The sequence below is a fragment of the Lycorma delicatula genome, chromosome 3 (assembly GCF_047948215.1).
Source record: "Lycorma delicatula isolate Av1 chromosome 3, ASM4794821v1, whole genome shotgun sequence".
Taxonomy (NCBI): domain Eukaryota; kingdom Metazoa; phylum Arthropoda; class Insecta; order Hemiptera; family Fulgoridae; genus Lycorma; species Lycorma delicatula.
The window spans coordinates 112,879,245-112,898,938 of NC_134457.1; the positions used below are offsets into that span (position 1 = coordinate 112,879,245).

Genomic DNA, 19,694 nt, shown 5'->3' on the forward strand with positions numbered 1-19,694 from the left:
CTGCCACTGATTAAAGGTTTGTTACTGAATGATTTTATAGACGTAACCGACTGGGAAATTCCTTGTCACTTTTTTCTTGCCGATCCTAATTTTAATGTCCCTAGGCAAATGATGTTCTTCTAGAAGAAAAATATTATTTTTCTTTGCTTAAGCCTGTCCTGTTAATTCATAATTCTTATCATACAATACTTCAAGAAACTCGTCTTGGTTTCAGTCTCTGGTCAAATCCCTAATAAACCTATTAAATGGACAAATAATTCAATAGCACTTTTTGTTAGTAATGAACAGCTTTCCTCTCAAATAGAGTCATTTTAAAGAGATGGAAGATCGTTTACCGACTAAGGAGGAATCTTTCTGTGAAAAACATTTCGTTGAAAATACCTTTTGTGATGACCAAGGCAGATTTGTTGTATCTCTTCCAAGTAAAACTGTAATTTAGGAGATTTGTATGAGAATGCCTGGTCATCCAATCAGCCTATCATTTCTATGATCCTGCCAGATTCACTCAAGAAAGAGAAGCCTAGCAAAACTAATGAGTTTTCAGCTGCTCTTAAAACAACAGAAACTGCAGAACTTTTAAAATCATTTTCATCGTTTGTACAAGCATTAAATATATTTTTATATTGTCGTCGTTTCATTTACAATTTAAAAAATTTTAATAATCGTACGTTGTCAGATCTTTCACCAGAAGAAATCAATTCCACGTTGGGAATTCTTATTCGTTAAACTCAAGAATTTTATTTTGCTAAGGAATTAAGCAATTTGAAGAAAAATACTGCTGTATCGAAGAAAGGCAAATTAGTTTCTTTTTAACTCATTTTTATATCAAAATAGTATTGTTCGCATTGGAGGTCGTTAAAATTTTTTAAATTTGTCTTGCTAAACATCCTGTAATTTTAAGTCCTTATAGTCATCTAACTCAATTGATTATTTTCCATGAACATTTAAGATTATCACATGGAGGATTACAATATTACAATTAATTCATTCGTCACCTAGACAGAAATATTGGATTATCAATTCTAAAATCATAATTCGTTCTGTCATTGATAAGTGTCTGACATGTTTTCATTTTAGAGCTCAGTCTCAGAGTCAGTTACTTGGACAACTGCCAAAAGAAAGAGTGACAATTTCCAGACCATTCCAGTCAGCTGGTGTTGAGTATGCGGGTCCAATGCTTATCCATCATGGTGGGCGGCGTACTCGATCTACTAATCCTGCGACCATTAAATAACATGCTAGAAGCTAAGAGGTAAAAGGTAAAATACAGGTCTATTACCCTAAGCCCTTTATTATTTATTTTGGGCCCAAAATTTGAAAAAAAAACAATTTGTAAACGTAACTTCAGTAAACATTACAAGATTTGGTTAAGTAACAAAATGAATTTTGAGTACACTAAGAGGAAGTCCATCTTTACTCTTTCCAAAAAGCCCTTTTTGACCCTCTGTATGATGTAAAATAGGAATGCTACAGCTCATGGATAAAGTGATGAAAATGGCTGTTATTACCTGTTGACAAATTAAAAAATAATCTATTACCCAAGAAAAAAGGTTTTTTTATATATAAAAAAATATTTTTTGGCCACTACAAGGTGGATAGTTATATAAAAAATACCATCAAAATCAAAATAGTGACGCAATAACATTTTTGAGAATTTGTTGAATTAAAATACACAATAATCCTCAAGTTATCTGATTCTATAAATGTTAAATAGTAAATCTTTTGTGGTGATTATTAAAACATTTTTGTGGAATACTTATAACTTTTTTTTATCCATCATTTTACAACCTTCATTACACATTAATTTTGTATTTCTTGCTTTGAAAGGTATTATTTTTTAATGTAATTTCATAGAATGAATACATAAACGAATTTTATTTTTTGTATATATTTAAAAAAAATAAATTTAACTTCGGTACTGTCACAAAATAACTAAAAATTTAATTAAATATTAAGTATACAAGTTTATACTTGAATAGAAACTTTTTTTGGCCATGACAGGGGAAAAAGTCATTCTGAAAACTTTTGTACATTAAGTATACTAGTCATTCTTTAAATTTATTTTTATAATAGTTTAAATCATATGGCATCCTTATCTACAAGTTTTAATAAGAGGATGAAAAACATGTTTATAGTCATGAAAATATCCTTAATTCTTATAAGGTAAAGCTAAAAATCTTCATTAAATTTTTTAATGATCACCTTTTATATTTTGCATTAATATATTCAAAGCCTCCAGGTAAAGGACTAATGCCTCTGTATATCTCTTCTTATGATCAAATTCAACTGCTCGATGCAGTAATGAAGCAGCTGCTTTGTCTATTCCTGAATCTTCTGCCATAATTTTTGTCTGGAAGAGTAGAAAAAATGCATCAAAAAATAAAATTATTAATAATTGTTAATCTAAACATTGAAAATAAAAGTTAGGCCTTTCCTGAAGATGCTAATATTTCTGGCTTTTATAATTTATGTGATAAAAAAACCTCTTCCTTATAGACTGATTTGTAAGTCAACGTTAGTATAAAAAGTGACAAACTTACTGCATAACAAACTACTGAAGTTCTTTGAAGTCTCTTTTAACACTGCACTCTCATCTACTGTTGTCAGTTGTAAACTGTTCATGCTTCAGTGTAGTATAATTTCGTTCTTTGTAATTGTATTTGACTGACGCCGTAATTGTATTGTTCTTTGACGCCGTCTTTGACTGAGAAAAGAGTTGGTTGCTAAAGTGGAAGCTTATGTGCAATCAAGATCCTTTAAAGAAATGCATCAAATGTTTACAAACAAATTTCTGAATGATAATATTCCAGCAAAGAGTAGTATACACAATTTTAAAAATGCATTAAAAAAGGTACACAAGGGTAGGTTTCAAATGCAAAATGAAAAAGGCATTCTTCTGTTAGGCCTCCACAGACCGTATTCAATATTCAAAGAAGAATTTTTGCCAATCAGAGAAAATTTAAAGATAAGTTATCACAACAAAGTAGTTTATAAAATAAATTTTGCGATAAGATGTTTCAAGATTTAAATTTGAAGACATCAAAATATAGATAGACCCGACGCTGCATTTCTTGTCATATGCGACATGGTTTCATTTATCTGGGCATGTTAATTCACATAACACTAGGTACTGGATGAAACAGTATTACTGTTATTATTAATAATGATAAATTTCCTAATTTAGGAAATTATTAAATTTAAATTTTGGTAAATTAGGATAATGCCAAACTTAAACCTCATACATTATTCATCAAAATTAAATTGAATTAAATTTTTTAAGGACTGCATTTGATAACTATTACTTCTGAGTAGTAACATGTACTACAAATGCTTAATATACATACCAGCATCTGATTAAAAAAGTAATTTATTTAATCACCATTAATCTATTTACACAAACTAATATCCAACAATTACTGATAATGAATTTTGCAGCATGTGAAAAATTCCACCCAGACTGGGACTTGAACCTGGAATCTCAGGTTAAAAGGCAGAGATGCCACTATTCTGCCACGAAGATTAGTATAAATAAGTAGCAATGGACTTGTAATGAATAATGGTTTTACATTTTATGAACGTGTATCAACTTATCTGGATTTTCAGTTGATAGATTTACAAATCCAGAAGGTGCTAAATCTATAGCATCTTACTGAATCAATAAGTTTTAATTTATAATGACGTAAAAGTAATAACTAAATGCAGAAATCTTAATGTAAGCAAATGGATGAGGGGATTGGTATTTGCTTATATGGGAGTGGAAGCTAAAATGCTAAAAACTGTGATTATATAATGCTTGAATGGCTTCTATATGTCTTTGTTTTTTAGAGAATTAAAAATATTAAAATTATAAATAAAAGATTATAAATTGATATAAATAAAAACATATTTATTTATTAATTAATATAAATAAAGAAAGACAAGATATTTTATACATTTTAACTGAATATTGTATTTATTTATACCTATTAAATAAATAAATTATGTTTCCTCCACTAAAATATTCTTTTATCAGATTTTTTTTTCTGAAGAAAAGTGTTTTCAACCTGTTTATTAAAGAATACATTAGAACGATATAATGGCTGTGAATTCTGTTTTTATTACTAACAATAATTTTCTTATTCTATCAACAAAATGAACAAAACATACTTATTCAGTATTAAAAATAATGACTTCAACAAAATGATCCTCAACTGGAAATGCGTAACTGGTAATCGATTTTTCTTAAATGCTCAAATTGTAAAAGTACTACAAGATTCAATTTCCAGACAGCAATTAACAGTTTAAATTTATAGAAATCTTTTCATATATCTTACAAACAGACTGAGTAGTTTGAGATTAATTCTTCAACTGAAAAATGTAAATAATGAAACAGTGGTTCTTGTTAATCCTTTGAAGCATGCACAATTAGCACTTTTATAAATATTACACAATCTCTTTTCCAATAACATGCTCAAGTGCATTAAATTGCTTCCTGAATATTTTTTAGTCGAGTTAAATGCACAGGCTCCTTCATCAGTGAAGTTGCCACTAGCATCTGTTGTTAATGGGCAACTGTTTTTGTGCACATTCATCTGCAGACGCAAAGAACAAATATAACCATTATACCCAAAAGATTCAATCTTTGAAAATCATCTCACTGACTAGATTTGTAAAGAAGTCCATTATATGATGATAACATAAATCAAATATTTTATTACACTAAATACTAATATGGTTTATGGTTTCTGCAAAACATTTGTCATTAATAAAAATGGCCACTGTAAATAACTGTCAAAGAAGCCATATAATTTTCTCTGAAAAACTTTTCTCAAAGTACAATGTCATACATTTATAAATTAAGCTGTTTAAAATTTTCTTTAATAATTTTATCACTACATTCTAAAAATATATTTATGATAGCTCTAGAATATGTTTGAGAATTTACATTAATAATAAAGCAGCTTATCACTGGACGTGTAGAGATATCTGAATAAACAAGGTGTATTTAATATAAATTAATGTTAATTTTTAATAAATAAGCAGGATTATACTGGACATTACAAACTTAATCTACACTAGCTGGTTCTGTAAATTCAGTTAATTAATGGGTGGATTTATATTTATTCTATTTTATTTGATTTGTTATCTATTTGGTTTAAAAGTAAACTTTCTTTTACTTCTTTTTTAAATTATATAATACAAATGTAGGGCATAATGTGTACTCTACAAAGTTAAACAGTGATAAGAAAACAATGAAGGAGTTAAGGTAGGTAAAGACAAATATAGCAAAACAAATTAGTAATATTATCATCAGCTACCAAACTCTTCTTAAAAAATATGATATATCATGTATGATTGGTAAAACTGTAGATAATATAAGTTTTTCAACATCTCAAAAGGTTGAAAAAAGTTGAAAATTAAAGTTTTTAAATTTCAACATCTCAAAAGAAACCATACTTTTAATGTCTAATTCTGGAAGCTAGTAGGACTACTGATATTTTTTTTATGAAAAAACTAAAATTAATCTGCATTCAATACAAATATTTATTAATCAGAAATTTATAATTTAAAATATATAATAAAGGAATAAGTAAAGTAAAAAATTTAAAAAAAATTGATGGTTTTAAAATGTAAAATTTATATTCTCATAGTTACTTTTCACTAACTTTCATACAACAAATTAATCACTGCATGTTTCTGCTCAAAAAAGCACAATATGCTCCCATCAGGGAGTTGCAGTGTTATACATAATAATTAAACTATAATGTATAGTATTTAACTTGATGGAAACCTTCAGTATAAATTAAATTGTAAAATAAGTGGTGACACAATGTTTCAATAATACTGAAAATACAATGTAATTAATTTGAACTTCTATTGTATTTAAACACAACCAGCTCAAGAGTGGTATTGCTATCATACAATGTGGATATTTACTTTAGTAATACAGCAACCATTACGAAAAAATCCATGAAAAAACTTTACAAAAGCCATACTTAAAAATGCTACTGATAGTGATGAATTTTATTTAAACACAGTCTTTAAATCATTATAATGATACAATTTATTTACTCTGATCCACTGAAATACACTATCAGTAACCACAAGAAAATTAACTGAAGGAAAAAACAAGGTGAAAAGTTAATAAGAAAATAAAACGATGCTTCCAAATACATAGATAATAATAAAAATATTATCGATATAAAATTAAAACTATTTTAAAATATTAATATGCAGGAAAATTAGGTTATATTTCATGACATCGGAGCCAAAGATTACAAAAAATATATTATATGATCACTATTAACTATTTATAACACGAAAAACTATTTATAAAAAACCTACCACTTATAACGTATTGTGATTAAAATATCTATCAAATACTGTACTTAATCAGGTTTAGAAACAACATTATCAGCACTCTACGAAACATAGATCCAATACTGATGGATTACTCCTTAATGAGTTAATCTTTAATAACCGTGATAACTGAAATAATGAGTTGTGAAGCATCACAAGCGTAGAAATTTGAATCCACACTATTTGTAGCTAATCAGTACACATTTTATTCTAATGTATAAATGTATTTTATATGAAAAATAAAGATTTTATTTTTTGCGATAATTTTGTTTTCTGATGTTGTGAACAATAATTAAGTGGTAACCAAATCTACACACTACGTAAAAGAGACCTTTATAAAATCATTTATCACAACGTAAACGGAAGTATTGCTGCTCTTTCGTCTAGGTAAACGGTAGGGCTTCTTTGTATTTCCCTACTAACTGAGCAAGTCATAAAGAAATCATAAGCATCTCATTTATACAATAAGTACACCTTTAAAACCTATTAGCTATTTCAATTTGCATACTACTCGTACACATTTTTATATGTATTATACATTACTCTACACTATTTTGTACTTAAATTGCGTACACTAAATAAAGTAGCCTATACTGAAAACTGTGTTAAAAAAACTTATTCTGGAAGTTTGAGAGCCTATAATAGTTTGAAAGTCTAATTACAATAAATATGATAAAATCCTATTCCAGCACATCTTCTCCTCCATACTTACTCAAAAGATACAGAAATGTGGTTATTCCACGTTGAGTCGAGCAAATTCGAATGGGCTCCTGTGTTGGGTTTAACGAAATTAAGGATCTATTCATGATCTGGTAACTATAATTGTCTCCTAGCAGAAGGAGGAAGTTGTTTCAAAAATCTGTACTGTTTTTTCCTTGGGATGTGAGCAAATGATTAAATGAATCAAATAAAGTCTGAGCTGTTTGATGGTCAAGATATACAAGGAACGTTCCTTCATATTTGAGCAAATACACTCAAAAAAAAAATGTTGTGGTTTCAAAGGTGAGTATTCCTGCCATTTTTCACAACGATTTAGATCTAAATCTTTTATAGCATCAGTAACAATCACTGTTTTTGCAGAAGATTTAAAAAGTAATCTCATGGCTATTTTGGATAAACGCTTGTTGTTCAGGTTTCTCCATTCCTGCAAAAACCTAATCAACTGTTTCTTGCGATATATAAGCTGGTTAGCTCTACAAACAATACATTGAGGGAAATTAATTAACTGACAGAATTAGCAAGGAAATTTGGAAATTGATAGTAAAATACTGTATTTCGTTAATTAGTAAACTCTGAGATAACTGAATGAGAATAAAATTGATAAACGATGTTCTGTAGATAATTGATCTTGTATTGAACTAAATTAGCCTTGCTGATGGCTACCGCGGAAGAATAAAAAAATGGTTACTGTTGAAAGGGAGTACATAAATGATTAGATTTAGATTTATCACATTGAGTCTAACAGATAGACACTATTACTAGGTAAAATCAGAAATTTATTTTATAAATTCCTCTTTATCGTAATATTAAGATTTTACCAAACAACTCATATTTTTACCCGCTCAAATTTTGCTACAGGCTTGGTAAAAAATTATTTATGACGGATATGTCACTGCAATCTTTCCTTAAGGAAGGCCTCATGAGAAGAAATATACTGTACTACTGTTATCAAAAGCTTTATGCAAAGTCATGATATGATATTTCAATATCAGACTCGATATATTCTGAAGAATTGTAAGGGTTGAACAAAATACTTTCCACTGGGAATTTCTAAATTGTGTAATTTAATATAAATATCCAAACTGTCACAAAATACCATTTTTTGGCGTGAAAAGAGAAAAGAAATTGTTTTTTACACTCTGTTAAAAAAGACGCATTTTGCAATTTTAGCATTAGCTGCTAAACAATTAATGCAATTGCATCACAAATTTGAGGTAATATTAACATTGTTGTTTTAATTGATATGTAAAAAAAAAAAAAAAAAAAAAATTAAAATGTATTAATGAGTTTGATTTTTTCTTGTATAGAAAACGCAAAGTTCTCAAACATTCTTGGGTTTGCTATGACCAACTAATTATAAAATCACAAGCTTAGATTAAAATTGTATTAATAATAAATTATTAGATTAAAGCTTAATTTAAATAAAATAAAAACAAAATCTAAATACAAAATACTGAAACAAAGCTTAGCTAGTCTACATTTATGATAACCAAGGTTTCTTAATTGGTAGGAGTTTTCACTATTCACAAGGATGATTCATGATCATTTAAGTATTAGGATTTATAATCATTAAAAAATCAACATTTTTCATTTGTGGGATTCATAAACATTTCGTACGTTAATTCAGGAACATATAATCTTCAAGAAGGGATCAGGCTGAACGGGTTTTCCAGCTGAATACTTCAATTCACCACACAATTTTAGGGGTGGGCGAAAGTTTTCCTTAGGTTTGTGAAGCTTACACAAATTCTTAGGCGATCGTTCAGTCTAGAGGAAAATCAATAATTATCATAATGTATATTTGCCTGTTCAACTCAAAATTTTGTGGCTCAGTAACGTAGTGCTTATATATTTGATAATGAATTTCCAATTTAAGGAGGTGCGGGTGGTTTGGATATCCACGACTTAAAGACATTTAAGAGAACCCTTCGGATTTTTTGTTTCATTTCTCTGTCCCCTCCTGAACTATATATTATTTTTTTTTATCCTTGATAAACAAGGCGAAAGGGAAAGAGAAATTTTCGCTTTCTTATTATCATGCCTTTTCCTTATCAATTGATCCTTCTCCGAAGCCTACCGTGACTTTTGACTAAACACTTAATAAATTCGTGATGTAGGTGTGAAATACTGTAGTTACTCTCTCCTGGATATTGATTTATTTGGTCGGGATGGCTCTATCTACAGCCTTTCGAGTTATATTTTCCTATCAGAGATTGTACAAAAAATTCTGATGTGGACACCCCATGACTTCCTTGTACGCCTATTAAATTACATATACACATTTTTACATAAAATTTTATTTCACTGATGATTTCGGAATGTTTTTCATATTTTTTTTGTTGTTATTATTTATCATAAAAATGTTTTTACAATCAGATGTTAATTCTATTTGGCTAACACTCAGAAACTAATGAAACTAAATACCACTTATGTTATATCAATGAGAGGGCTTGTTACTGGAGTTAAGAAAAAATCCAAAATCTAAATTCTTTGAATTTTTGGCTTTTTTGGACACTTTTGGTCCAGTCGATTGCAATCAAAAGGGGAAATGCACTTTTTTTTAACGCAATTTTGAAAGGATATACCGAAACGGGTGCTGTGAGATCACCCGGAAAGATAGGTCCTAGTCCCATGCGTCTAGTGGCCACTGTTCTCGAGATACTAGTGCGAGCGAAATTCGCCCCCACAGAATTGCAGGACCAAAATATTTCATATAAACTAATTTTTTAACAATAAACACCAATCTTTACTGACAATATTTTCAAGTTTAATGATTTTTTAATGCACATATATTAGGTGTTGAAAATCTTCACATATGTTATCCAAACTCAATAAAAAAATATTATAATATGTTACACTTACACTGAATTTAAACAATTATTTTTTTAAAATTATTATGAGCAGTAAAATTATTAGATAGAGAGGGAGAATTATTGTGAATCACCGGAAGTTTTTTCTCCCACCTCCCATCCTCTGCCACTACAAATTATATTATACACCTTTATACCATTTTCTTTTTCATATATATATATATATGCTTAGTGTCTTGTTTTACATTACAGATTTTGATTACGAATCAGCGATTTTTTTCCCATGTTCCCATGTAATTTGTATGTACAAAAAATTCTGATACAATGCGCCTAAAGAAGTTTTCACTTCAAAAAGTCATTTAAAAATTGCTTTCCCCTTGTACGAACAAAATAATTTTTTTATAACACGTGAAAGTATGTTTATGTGTTTGCAATTTAATATAACCAGATGATTCTGATTCTGAAATGGATATTAGACAATCTATAAGTTCTATAGCCTTGTTGTAGTCTTCATTAATTGAATCTTCAGGAGTGTTATCAAGCTGTGCTAAAATGTGAGCATGAGGGCTTTCTCTATGTTGGAATTCAATTCTTTTAAAATAGTGAATTACTCTGTATTTTTAAAAGGACTCAACCGTCTTGATTGAAATATTTTTAGAATTACATAACTAATTTATTAAAATAAATTGCACATATTAAAATAAACTGCATCATCATTAATTAATGTACTTTTTACCATATAGTGTAAATTTGCAACAGCTTCAAGATATATTTCTTCTTTATTTTTTAGTTTATACAAAAGCTGAAGTAAATTTGGCCATCCTATTTCATTAGCACTTATTGTGAAAAAAACTGTGGGCTTTCCTAGTTGTCTAATCATAGCAAAAAGATCTTTTTCCTTTCAGACCAATATAAAGTTGAATTTGGAATGGAATGCAAAAAAGCCAAATTACATTCAATGCATCCTTGAATGTAATTTTCATTTCCAATCTGTTCTTTTGTAATGCTTGTATCTTTACCAACATGCTTAAATGCAATTGTCAGTGAATCATGTACTCTGATTCTTATTATTTTCATAGCCATATATAAAAGATGTTGAGGGCTAACTCCCCTTCTATCTGAGCATCTTAATTCTCTAGTTGTCATCATAAATGGCGTAACGTTAACGCCATCTCTAAAATTGCAGAATTGTCCATAGTATATTTGTGGAAATGATAATTCCTATGCATGTTCGTCAAACAAAATACCAATTGGAACGTTATTTTCTCCAGGAGCTATTTGTAAATACATCTCATCATTCCACATTAATGTCTGTTGTTGTGACATTAAACTTTCTTCAATTGGAATATCTTCAATAATTTCAGGTTCATTAAATGCTGGATGATTTTCTTCAAAAAATTTGTCATTAATACTAATATTGTAGACTTCATAAAGAGGAGTTGTTATTAAATATTTTAACCATTCTTTAATTTTTCTTTTGTTAACCATTCCATATACATAACTTGACTTATGAATTTTTTTTCTTTTTATATGAACAGAATGGTCATCCTCAACATTTCTTGGTAATTGATTAACCATTGTATTAACTTCTATAGGAACATTAATAAGTTGTCCATAAATGCCAAATTGTCCCTGAATGTGCCTTAATCTTCTAATCTGCATGAATGATATTCTTGGTGAAATAAGTCTTTCTGATACTAAATTTAATGATAATTTTTTCAAATTTTCTGGAATAGGAGGGTATTTGAATCCATTGTAAACAGATAATGCTGGTATTCGAAGTTTATTAATTACAGATAGACAAGTTGAGCATATCTCAATTTGTGATATCTTATCATTAGCGAGTAGCGTTCTTATAAATTGAATATTATTATTTGATGTAACTTCATTTTTGAATATTTTAAAATTATTTTTAAACCATAATCTATCACAAATATCACAAACATGACCAAAATAGTTTTGAAGAAATTGCTTATGGAACTCAAGATGTGCACTGATATGACGAGAGTAGAAATTTTGATTATTTTTTGTAACAAAATTGTTAATATTTTATGTAAATGAGTCGGAATCACTATCTGAATTGAATGTTGAAGATTCTGGAATGTGTAAATACTTAACTTTTTTTGTATTTTCTGAAATAAATGGAACATTAATGTGTGATGGACCTGCTATCTGTGATGCATGAATTGTTTGCAATTTTGTATTTTCTGAAATAACTGGAACGTCAGTGTTTGATGAACCAGCAATCTGTGAAGTATGAATTGTTTGTAATTTTTTATTTCTGGTTTTATCTCGAAATCGTTGAGAATTTTTTTTTAATGATTGTTTTCTGTCAATATTTTGTTTTTGATCAAGAGTTTTTTTTGTTGTTATTTCTATATCTTTTGGAACGCAATTTCGATAATTCTTTTTGTCTGGTTTTTTCATTGGATATGTCTGTTTCTGAAAATTTTCTCTTTTGACTTTCCCTATATCGCTGATTACGTAATCTTTGTAATTCTTTTGAACGTTCATCTTTTTTATTCATTTTAAATGTATCATCATCGCTTTCTTCATCTGTATTTCTTTTCTGACTGTTAATTGAATTCTGACTACTATCTTCATTATCCTCCATAATTGAATTATCCTAAAAAAAATATATAATAAAATTTAGTGAATTAATTATAAGTAAATTATTAGGAAATGTAAATACAAAAAAAAAATTTGATTCTTTTGAATATCCCAAGTGGGATATAAAATATATGTTTTATTTACCGCATTGCATGTACTATGGCTATATATATATTTATAGAAGTATAATTTATTGCATTCTTTTTAGAATGTACTAATATACTGTATTGCATGTATTTAGAATTTTAGAATGTACAATATACATAGTGCTGGTCTTGGAAGTTCTCTTAAAATGCAAGAGATGGTGTTGATGTGAGATTATTTGAATAGAGTTAAAAATTATTAAGCATTATTAATTTATTTAATTAAAGTAAATTATTACTTCTAAAAATAAATAACTTATCAATTCAAAATAATTTTTAATTGTTAAAAATTATTTCATTTCTAAATTACCTAAAACCAACAACTTTAAAAAAAAACCTATATTAAATTATTTTAAAGTACGCGGTCACTAATCAGCGCCGTCTGTTGTATTTTGTGAGAACTAACCCATTTATAATTATAAAGCCTAGCATCTCGTGACGATTTTTGATTGTGAGTCAGCTCTTTTTTTTCCCCACACAAAAGTCTATCCCAAAATCTCTGCACAACGTACTTAAAGAAGTTTTCACTTAAAAATTACAACGGAAACTAAAAAAAAAAAAACACACGTAGTTGTAAGATGCTTTCAAAGATTTTTAAAACATCTAAGGAATTAAGATTTTCAATATCGGTAAATTTCTTTTAACTAAGCGTAGAGTGTAATAATCCGACAAAAGAACGTGAACTATTTTGGTATAAGAATATTTATTATCAAGTCGATTCACCAGGTATGCATTAGAAAACCCAATAAACAGGAATACACGTTCAGCGATATTGTAATCTAACCACGTACAAAGCACTCGACTGATAGGTTCCTTTACGACCACAACTACCGACTATCCATCGAAACTTATATCTGCACTTCTCAAACCGCCGTATAAATTTTAACTAATATTCAGCATCAAACTGAAAGAAGTTAAGTTGTTGCGTGTATTAAATGAATTCAGATTCATATACTGCTATATTCTGTTTCGAGAGATTTTTCGCTTTTACACTTCCTTAATGAATCGCCAGAAGAAATTAATTTTCAAAGTAGAAACTTTTTATTTGCGTATATTATAACGTACACAGAATTTAATCAATAAATTTACTTTTAAATTACAGCCCTTACTATCAGGTAAGTAATGCTAAAAAATAAGTACGGAACGCTGAATTTGTACCCTTCTAAATATTTTTTTCGTGAAATTTTTAAAATTAGCTAAGGAAGAGTTGATTAGAAAAAAACAACAATATTATTATATAAATCATCATTACTTTAAAAAATATTGTAAATTCAAATTCATAATTTGTATTATACAGCGAGTGTTTCAAAAAAGGACGCAATCTCTTTGTTTGATGATGTGAATTTATTACAAAAATAATAATGTTAATAAAATACTTATACAACAACATTTAAATTACCTTTAATAACTTTACAATAGATATTCAAAATGATTTCCTGTAGACCCGATGCAGGTTAGTACTCGTTTCATAATTGTGGCAGGTGTAAGATCTGAGGATCTTGGAGGCCACAATCCTTTTGATATCAATGATGGCCAAAAAAATTCCCGTAACAAATCCAGAGTTTCATAAGCAGTATGACACATTGCGTTATTCTGCTAGAACCGGCATTCTCATTCGTGTAAATCTAACATGGCAATAAACTGTTCGATTAAGCTGCGATAAACCACATCGTCTACAAGTTTTGTCAAAAAATAAAGGTCCTATTATACGACGCCGGGAGATCGCACACCAAACACCAACTTTTCGTGCGTCGTTCATGAAACGCGTGAGGATTTTCAACACGGAACACCCCATCATATGTTATTTTCCAGAAGGTCGGCCCGAGAACCGACCCCTGGGGAACTCCCCGATTCATTTCCTGTTGCAGCACTCCATCATGAAGCTCATATATAATTCTTCTTTCTTTTAAATAAGCACAAATGATCCTCACAAGATATTGAGGACACCGAGAGTCCTCAGTGCACTGATGATCGCAGTGTGTTTAACGCAGTTAAACGCGTTTCTTACATCAAAAGTCACAAGTACGCACATATTGTATTTGGATGGTCTCTGGCGAGCCGCCATAATCCGTTATGCCATTCCACGCACCGTAGAAATCGCGTCCAACGCAGATCTGCCCCTTCTGAAACCGTATTGTCGGTCATGGATTCCACCTGCTTCTTCGACCGCGCAGCTGCTGAAGTATCAATCTTTCCAAAATCTTAGCAGTCTTGTCAATCATTGACAGTGGACGATAAGAGGCAGGGAGCGCCAACTCACTGCCCGGCTTCGGGATCAGTACTAAGCGCTGTCGCCTCCACCTTCCTGGAAATATACTTTCCTCCAGGCACGCATTATAGGCATTTAGAAACGCTGCAGGATTAGCCCGAATTGCCAACTTAATAATTGCGTTAGGCAAAAGGTCAGGTCCCGGTTCTCTATCCTTGGGACTCAACTCACTGCCGCATCAAGCTCCCCGGCAGTGAGGATAACGATATTAAAGATGTTCATTGCACTAAAAATTAATCCTTTTATTTTATTATATTTTTGATACCATAGAAAAAGGAAAAGATCTCTCAGTTCAAATCTATATTCTAATAATTTAACCTATCTGTAAAATATTTATTTTTATTTAGTTTTATTATTTATTATGTATTTTATTAGTTTATGATTATTATTATTGTAATTAGTTTAAATTAACACATTTTGTAAACTTTTATGTGCGTGATTCTCGTTTAGCTGGTGACCGAGAGCGCTACGCCCGGACTCGAGCTGTAGTTTAGTCTACAGCAGGAATTTTTACGTCAAGAACGAGGGAAAATATAAAATGGGGTTATGTTGCAAAAATTTTGAGAAAATTTACGGGAAACACTTTCTATCCCACCCCCTGGAGATGTTGACCCACAAAATTTACCAACGAATTTCCCCATATACATGATGAGTCTGTACAAAATCTCATCAAAATCAGTTCAACCATTCAAAAATTATTAAGATTCAAACACACCAATTACCTTTTTTTATTTTTTGGGGGTTCTGGGTCATGAAAAGTCGAGAAATGCAAAAGAACCCATACTCGATTTTTTGTTTGATTATTATTATACTTTCCTTCTTGCAGCGTAGCTCCAGAGCTATGATGCCAGTAAAATAAAATATAAATCTACTCAAAATAAGCCATAATTATAATTTTACTGTAATATCGTACATTCATATTAATGATTACTATTCCATTTATTAATTATAAAACGTATAATTATACGTTGTAGGCTATTCTTTAATACTAATATTAATGTAAAAAAAGCTTAATAAAGCAATTCTGTCTACAAATATAATTCCGTACTCAGGTTAAAAGAGGTGTTAACACAGTTATTAGAAAATAATTTTTACAATTTGGCTAAAATTACAGTAGTAATAAAAAATAAATAAAATTAAAGAAATTTACTTATAAATTAAAATTTACTTAGAAATTAAAATTCATAAACGGTCAAAAGGCATCCATTGTTTGAATATATGGATTTTTATTTTAGTCTGAAATAAAATCCTTGCTTTTAAGTATTAAAATATTTTATAGAAATAAATAAAATATCAGATATTACCGAGACTTAATTAACCACTAAATAGAAAAATAGCGCTACAATAGCTTTCTTACTTTTCCAAAAGTTAATTACGTACAAAAAAAATCTTTAATATTTTTATTAGAAAGAATATTGGGACTTACACAGATATATTGATTTTTCTACTTATGATCTCGAAAAGATATTTTTAAATGTGAATTTCATTTCTTATACAACATAAGTATTAGAATTAGTTAAAACAGTAGGGAAAATTTTAAGTCAAAAGGGAATTTTTATCTGTTCCTTAGACAGTAGCTATCAACCGGTGTAGCGAAACACTTAACCGCCACCCAGAGCAGCGTCACACCGTCCTGAAAATCGTCAGGACGTTATAGTCGGGTTCAGTTTACGATTTTAACTAGACGTCAAGTCGTCCGCTATAATATCTTCTATTAGGTAAATTAAATAATATATCACGATGTTTAATGTATGCAAAAAAATAAATATTGTATTTTTATTTAAATAATTGTAAAATTATTTTTAAAATGTAATAACAATTTACATGGAATTTTTAAATAAATTTTATTTAAAAAAGTTACTCATTATAAATAAACAAGGATAAAAGAAGACTGCACATATAAAAAAATATAATAATTATTACAAGATATGTAAATAAACGACCCATTTAGCTATTGCGCCTTTATTACCAATATAGGTAATAAAATTATTTAAACAATAGTTTTTTTTATTTATTAACTTGTGTTTATTGTTATTACTTATGTTTTATTTATTATTTTAACTAACTTGTTTTTGGGGAATGCTTTAACAACAGCAAAATAAAAATCAGGCCACAACAATGCAAATAACTTAGTTAAGAAACAAAAACTGAACTTACAATATTACAGTTTTATTTATCTATTTTCAAAGTGCGAATAATTTTATTTTTATCTCCAGTTGTGTATTAAGAAATAAAAATAAAGCATACAGACATATTACTTTTTTGTTGAGGACGAAGGTACAATTTTATGCTTTATGTAAAAAATGTTATAAGTGCTGAATTCAGTTTTAGAAAACAGAAAAATATATTCATGAACTAATAAAGTTATTTTGAAAATTTATAAAAAATGTTAAATAATAAACAGTTTTTTAAAATAGCGCGCGCGCGCGCGCACACACACACACACACACACACACACACACACACACACACACACACACACAAAACACCATATATAAAATAAATAATAACTTAAAAATATGTTTACAGAAACCAGGACAGAATTTACTAAAAATTCAAGTAGGTCTACAGCTAGATGACGAAAGTGTTACCTGATTTATTATTCCCTGAATTTAAAACGTCAAGCCTTATACAATTATAAAGATGCTTATTTTCACGATTGTATCGGGGCGACTTTCATAATTTTCGTGGAAATAAGATTTTCGTAATTACTTTACATTTTTTTTCTGAAAAAAATGAATTTGGTTCAACGAAGTGAACCAAATGGTATCTAGATGGTAACTGTGCTGTCAGTTACCATCTAATCTAGAAGGTAACTGACAGCACATCAATTGCCCAGCTGTTATTGCATATTTTGTTACTTCCTGACAATTTTTGTTTATTTAATATTGTTCCAACTTCCGCATTGTTCTTGTAGAAAAACACCTTTTTGTTAATCTAGAATGACTAAAATTACGATTTTTTGTGATTTTAAACTCATAAAACATCAAAGAATTTTGGAAAAAAGTATGGGAGGAAAATTATCAATTTTTTTCTTTTGGAGAAGAAAGGTAATCAGTAGCTTATAGAATAATGACTGCATTGTTTCTGTTAGGATTGAGAGAGAGAGAGAGAGAGCGAGAGAGAGAGAGAGAGAGAGAGTGTATGTGTATCTGGGTGTGTGTGTTGAACATATTTTATAGAGTACACAAATCACGTGTTCTTGTTAATGAGGAAAATTAATTTTTTAAACACATGTATCTCACCTTTATCTTGAAATAATGACAGCTCGTAAAATTTCAGATAACAAATCGAACAGTTTTGAGGAAAAATTATAAGAAGTAAATAAACAGCATGTTATAAAATATTAACTAGGAAAGCACAAGCAGGGTATAAAGAAGCCATTCACAGTAGATTTGAAGTTTTAATAGTGAAATTATCTGCTCATTTTTATTAAAATATGAAATATTAATTATGTTTATTACGATCGCTTGTACTAAAAAAATATATATTAGCAAAAGTTATGGGTGAAGTAGGCTGAAATTATTTCCCTTTAAGGATGATGCATACGGTAATGATTTTCATAAAAGATTTGGCAAAGAAACACATATAGCAGGTGTCACATTTACGTAGCACATGAGGTTTATATTTAATCCATCTTAATGGGTAAGTCGGCAGTGAGCTGATTAACTTACTTTTGATGGTTACACTAATAATATGAATAATTTTAGGTCTCACTTCTTCCCGAGGTCATTTTTAATGCCCAGAAATCTTCAATAATTTTTCATACCTAACTAATTAATAATTTCTAAGTCTCAGGATAAATCCTGCAAAGTTTCATTAATTTTTTCGTACGTAAAAATAGTTGACTATGAAGAAACTAGCGAAAATATAAGGAATAGCGATGAAATTGAGTTATCCAGAGAACCTGTTATTATTGCTCTCTTTTAACTTAACATTTTTGGACTTACGATTTTCAAATTATCCGATGATTAAAAATTCTATTCTTATTTTTGATAAACTGAATTGGAACATGTTTTTCTAATTGGACATTTTTTTGTTAATTTAAATAACCAATTTATAATACGATAACAAAATTATATTTAAAGAAAACAAATCTTTTAAAATAATCCCAAACTAACTGATGCATAGATACAAAAATGGATATTATTATCCTTTAATCCTTTTATTATTTGATATTATGACAAATAAATAAATAAATATAATTATATAATTTGTATAACTGTGTTTGTGGATTTCTGCTAAGACAATGAGCTGGTTCATTATCCGTATTGAGGCCAAATATTTCATGTTTTATAAAGATTTCATTTCATCCGGTATGAAGTAATATTTTTTCGTTGATTACTTATATTTACTTTCTTATTCGAACGTACATTTAAAAAAAATTCGTAAGTGAAATAACAACTATTAGACAGATTGTCAATAATTAAATCAATTATTGAACTATTTCCCTTGGTTCAAAAACTTATTAATTTAAATGAGGAGAACGAGAAAAGATTTAGTTGTTAGGCAGTTAATGGGATATATTTTAAAAATGTTTTTGCCCGCTGTAAAATACAGAATTAAACTCGAGTTGCTCTAAAAGGTAGTTGAAGAGGAACTTTTTCCATTTTTTTTAAGACAATTCCATTATTGAATAAATATTGTAAATTAAGGAAAAAATAGGTAAAGAAACCCGCCCTCAGATTTTTACAGTTAATGTGAAACAAGTTATTATCAAATTCTCAGCGAAGATAACTCATTTAAATCTTAAGACTTGATGAACTAAATAAACGATTATTTTCACTTTAAGTACTATTAAAC

The 19,694-nt window shown here is 29.0% G+C and overlaps 2 protein-coding genes across 3 annotated transcripts in view; one reads left to right on the plus strand and one right to left on the minus strand.

The window, feature by feature from the left end:
* Positions 1-6,428, minus strand: part of LOC142321898 (MIT domain-containing protein 1-like) — a 30,324-nt gene extending 23,896 nt beyond the window's left edge. The window contains exons 1-2 of one of the 2 annotated variants that reach the window (XM_075360401.1): positions 6,325-6,428; positions 2,203-2,350 (exon numbers count right to left, since the gene is read on the minus strand). In XM_075360401.1, the coding sequence (XP_075216516.1) occupies positions 2,203-2,341 (139 nt within the window). In that variant the 5' untranslated portion in view covers positions 2,342-2,350; positions 6,325-6,428. Of the gene's footprint in view, positions 1-2,202; positions 2,351-2,540; positions 2,715-6,324 lie in introns of those variants that run through there. The other variant, XM_075360403.1, reaches the window with a different exon arrangement.
* A 10,053-nt stretch (positions 6,429-16,481) lies between these two features.
* The window catches only part of LOC142321900 (uncharacterized), a 267,911-nt gene continuing 264,698 nt past the window's right edge, over positions 16,482-19,694 (plus strand). Inside the window, exon 1 of the mRNA XM_075360406.1 lies at positions 16,482-16,609. The gene's annotated coding sequence lies outside the window, so the exon portion shown is untranslated. The remainder of the gene's footprint in view (positions 16,610-19,694) is intronic.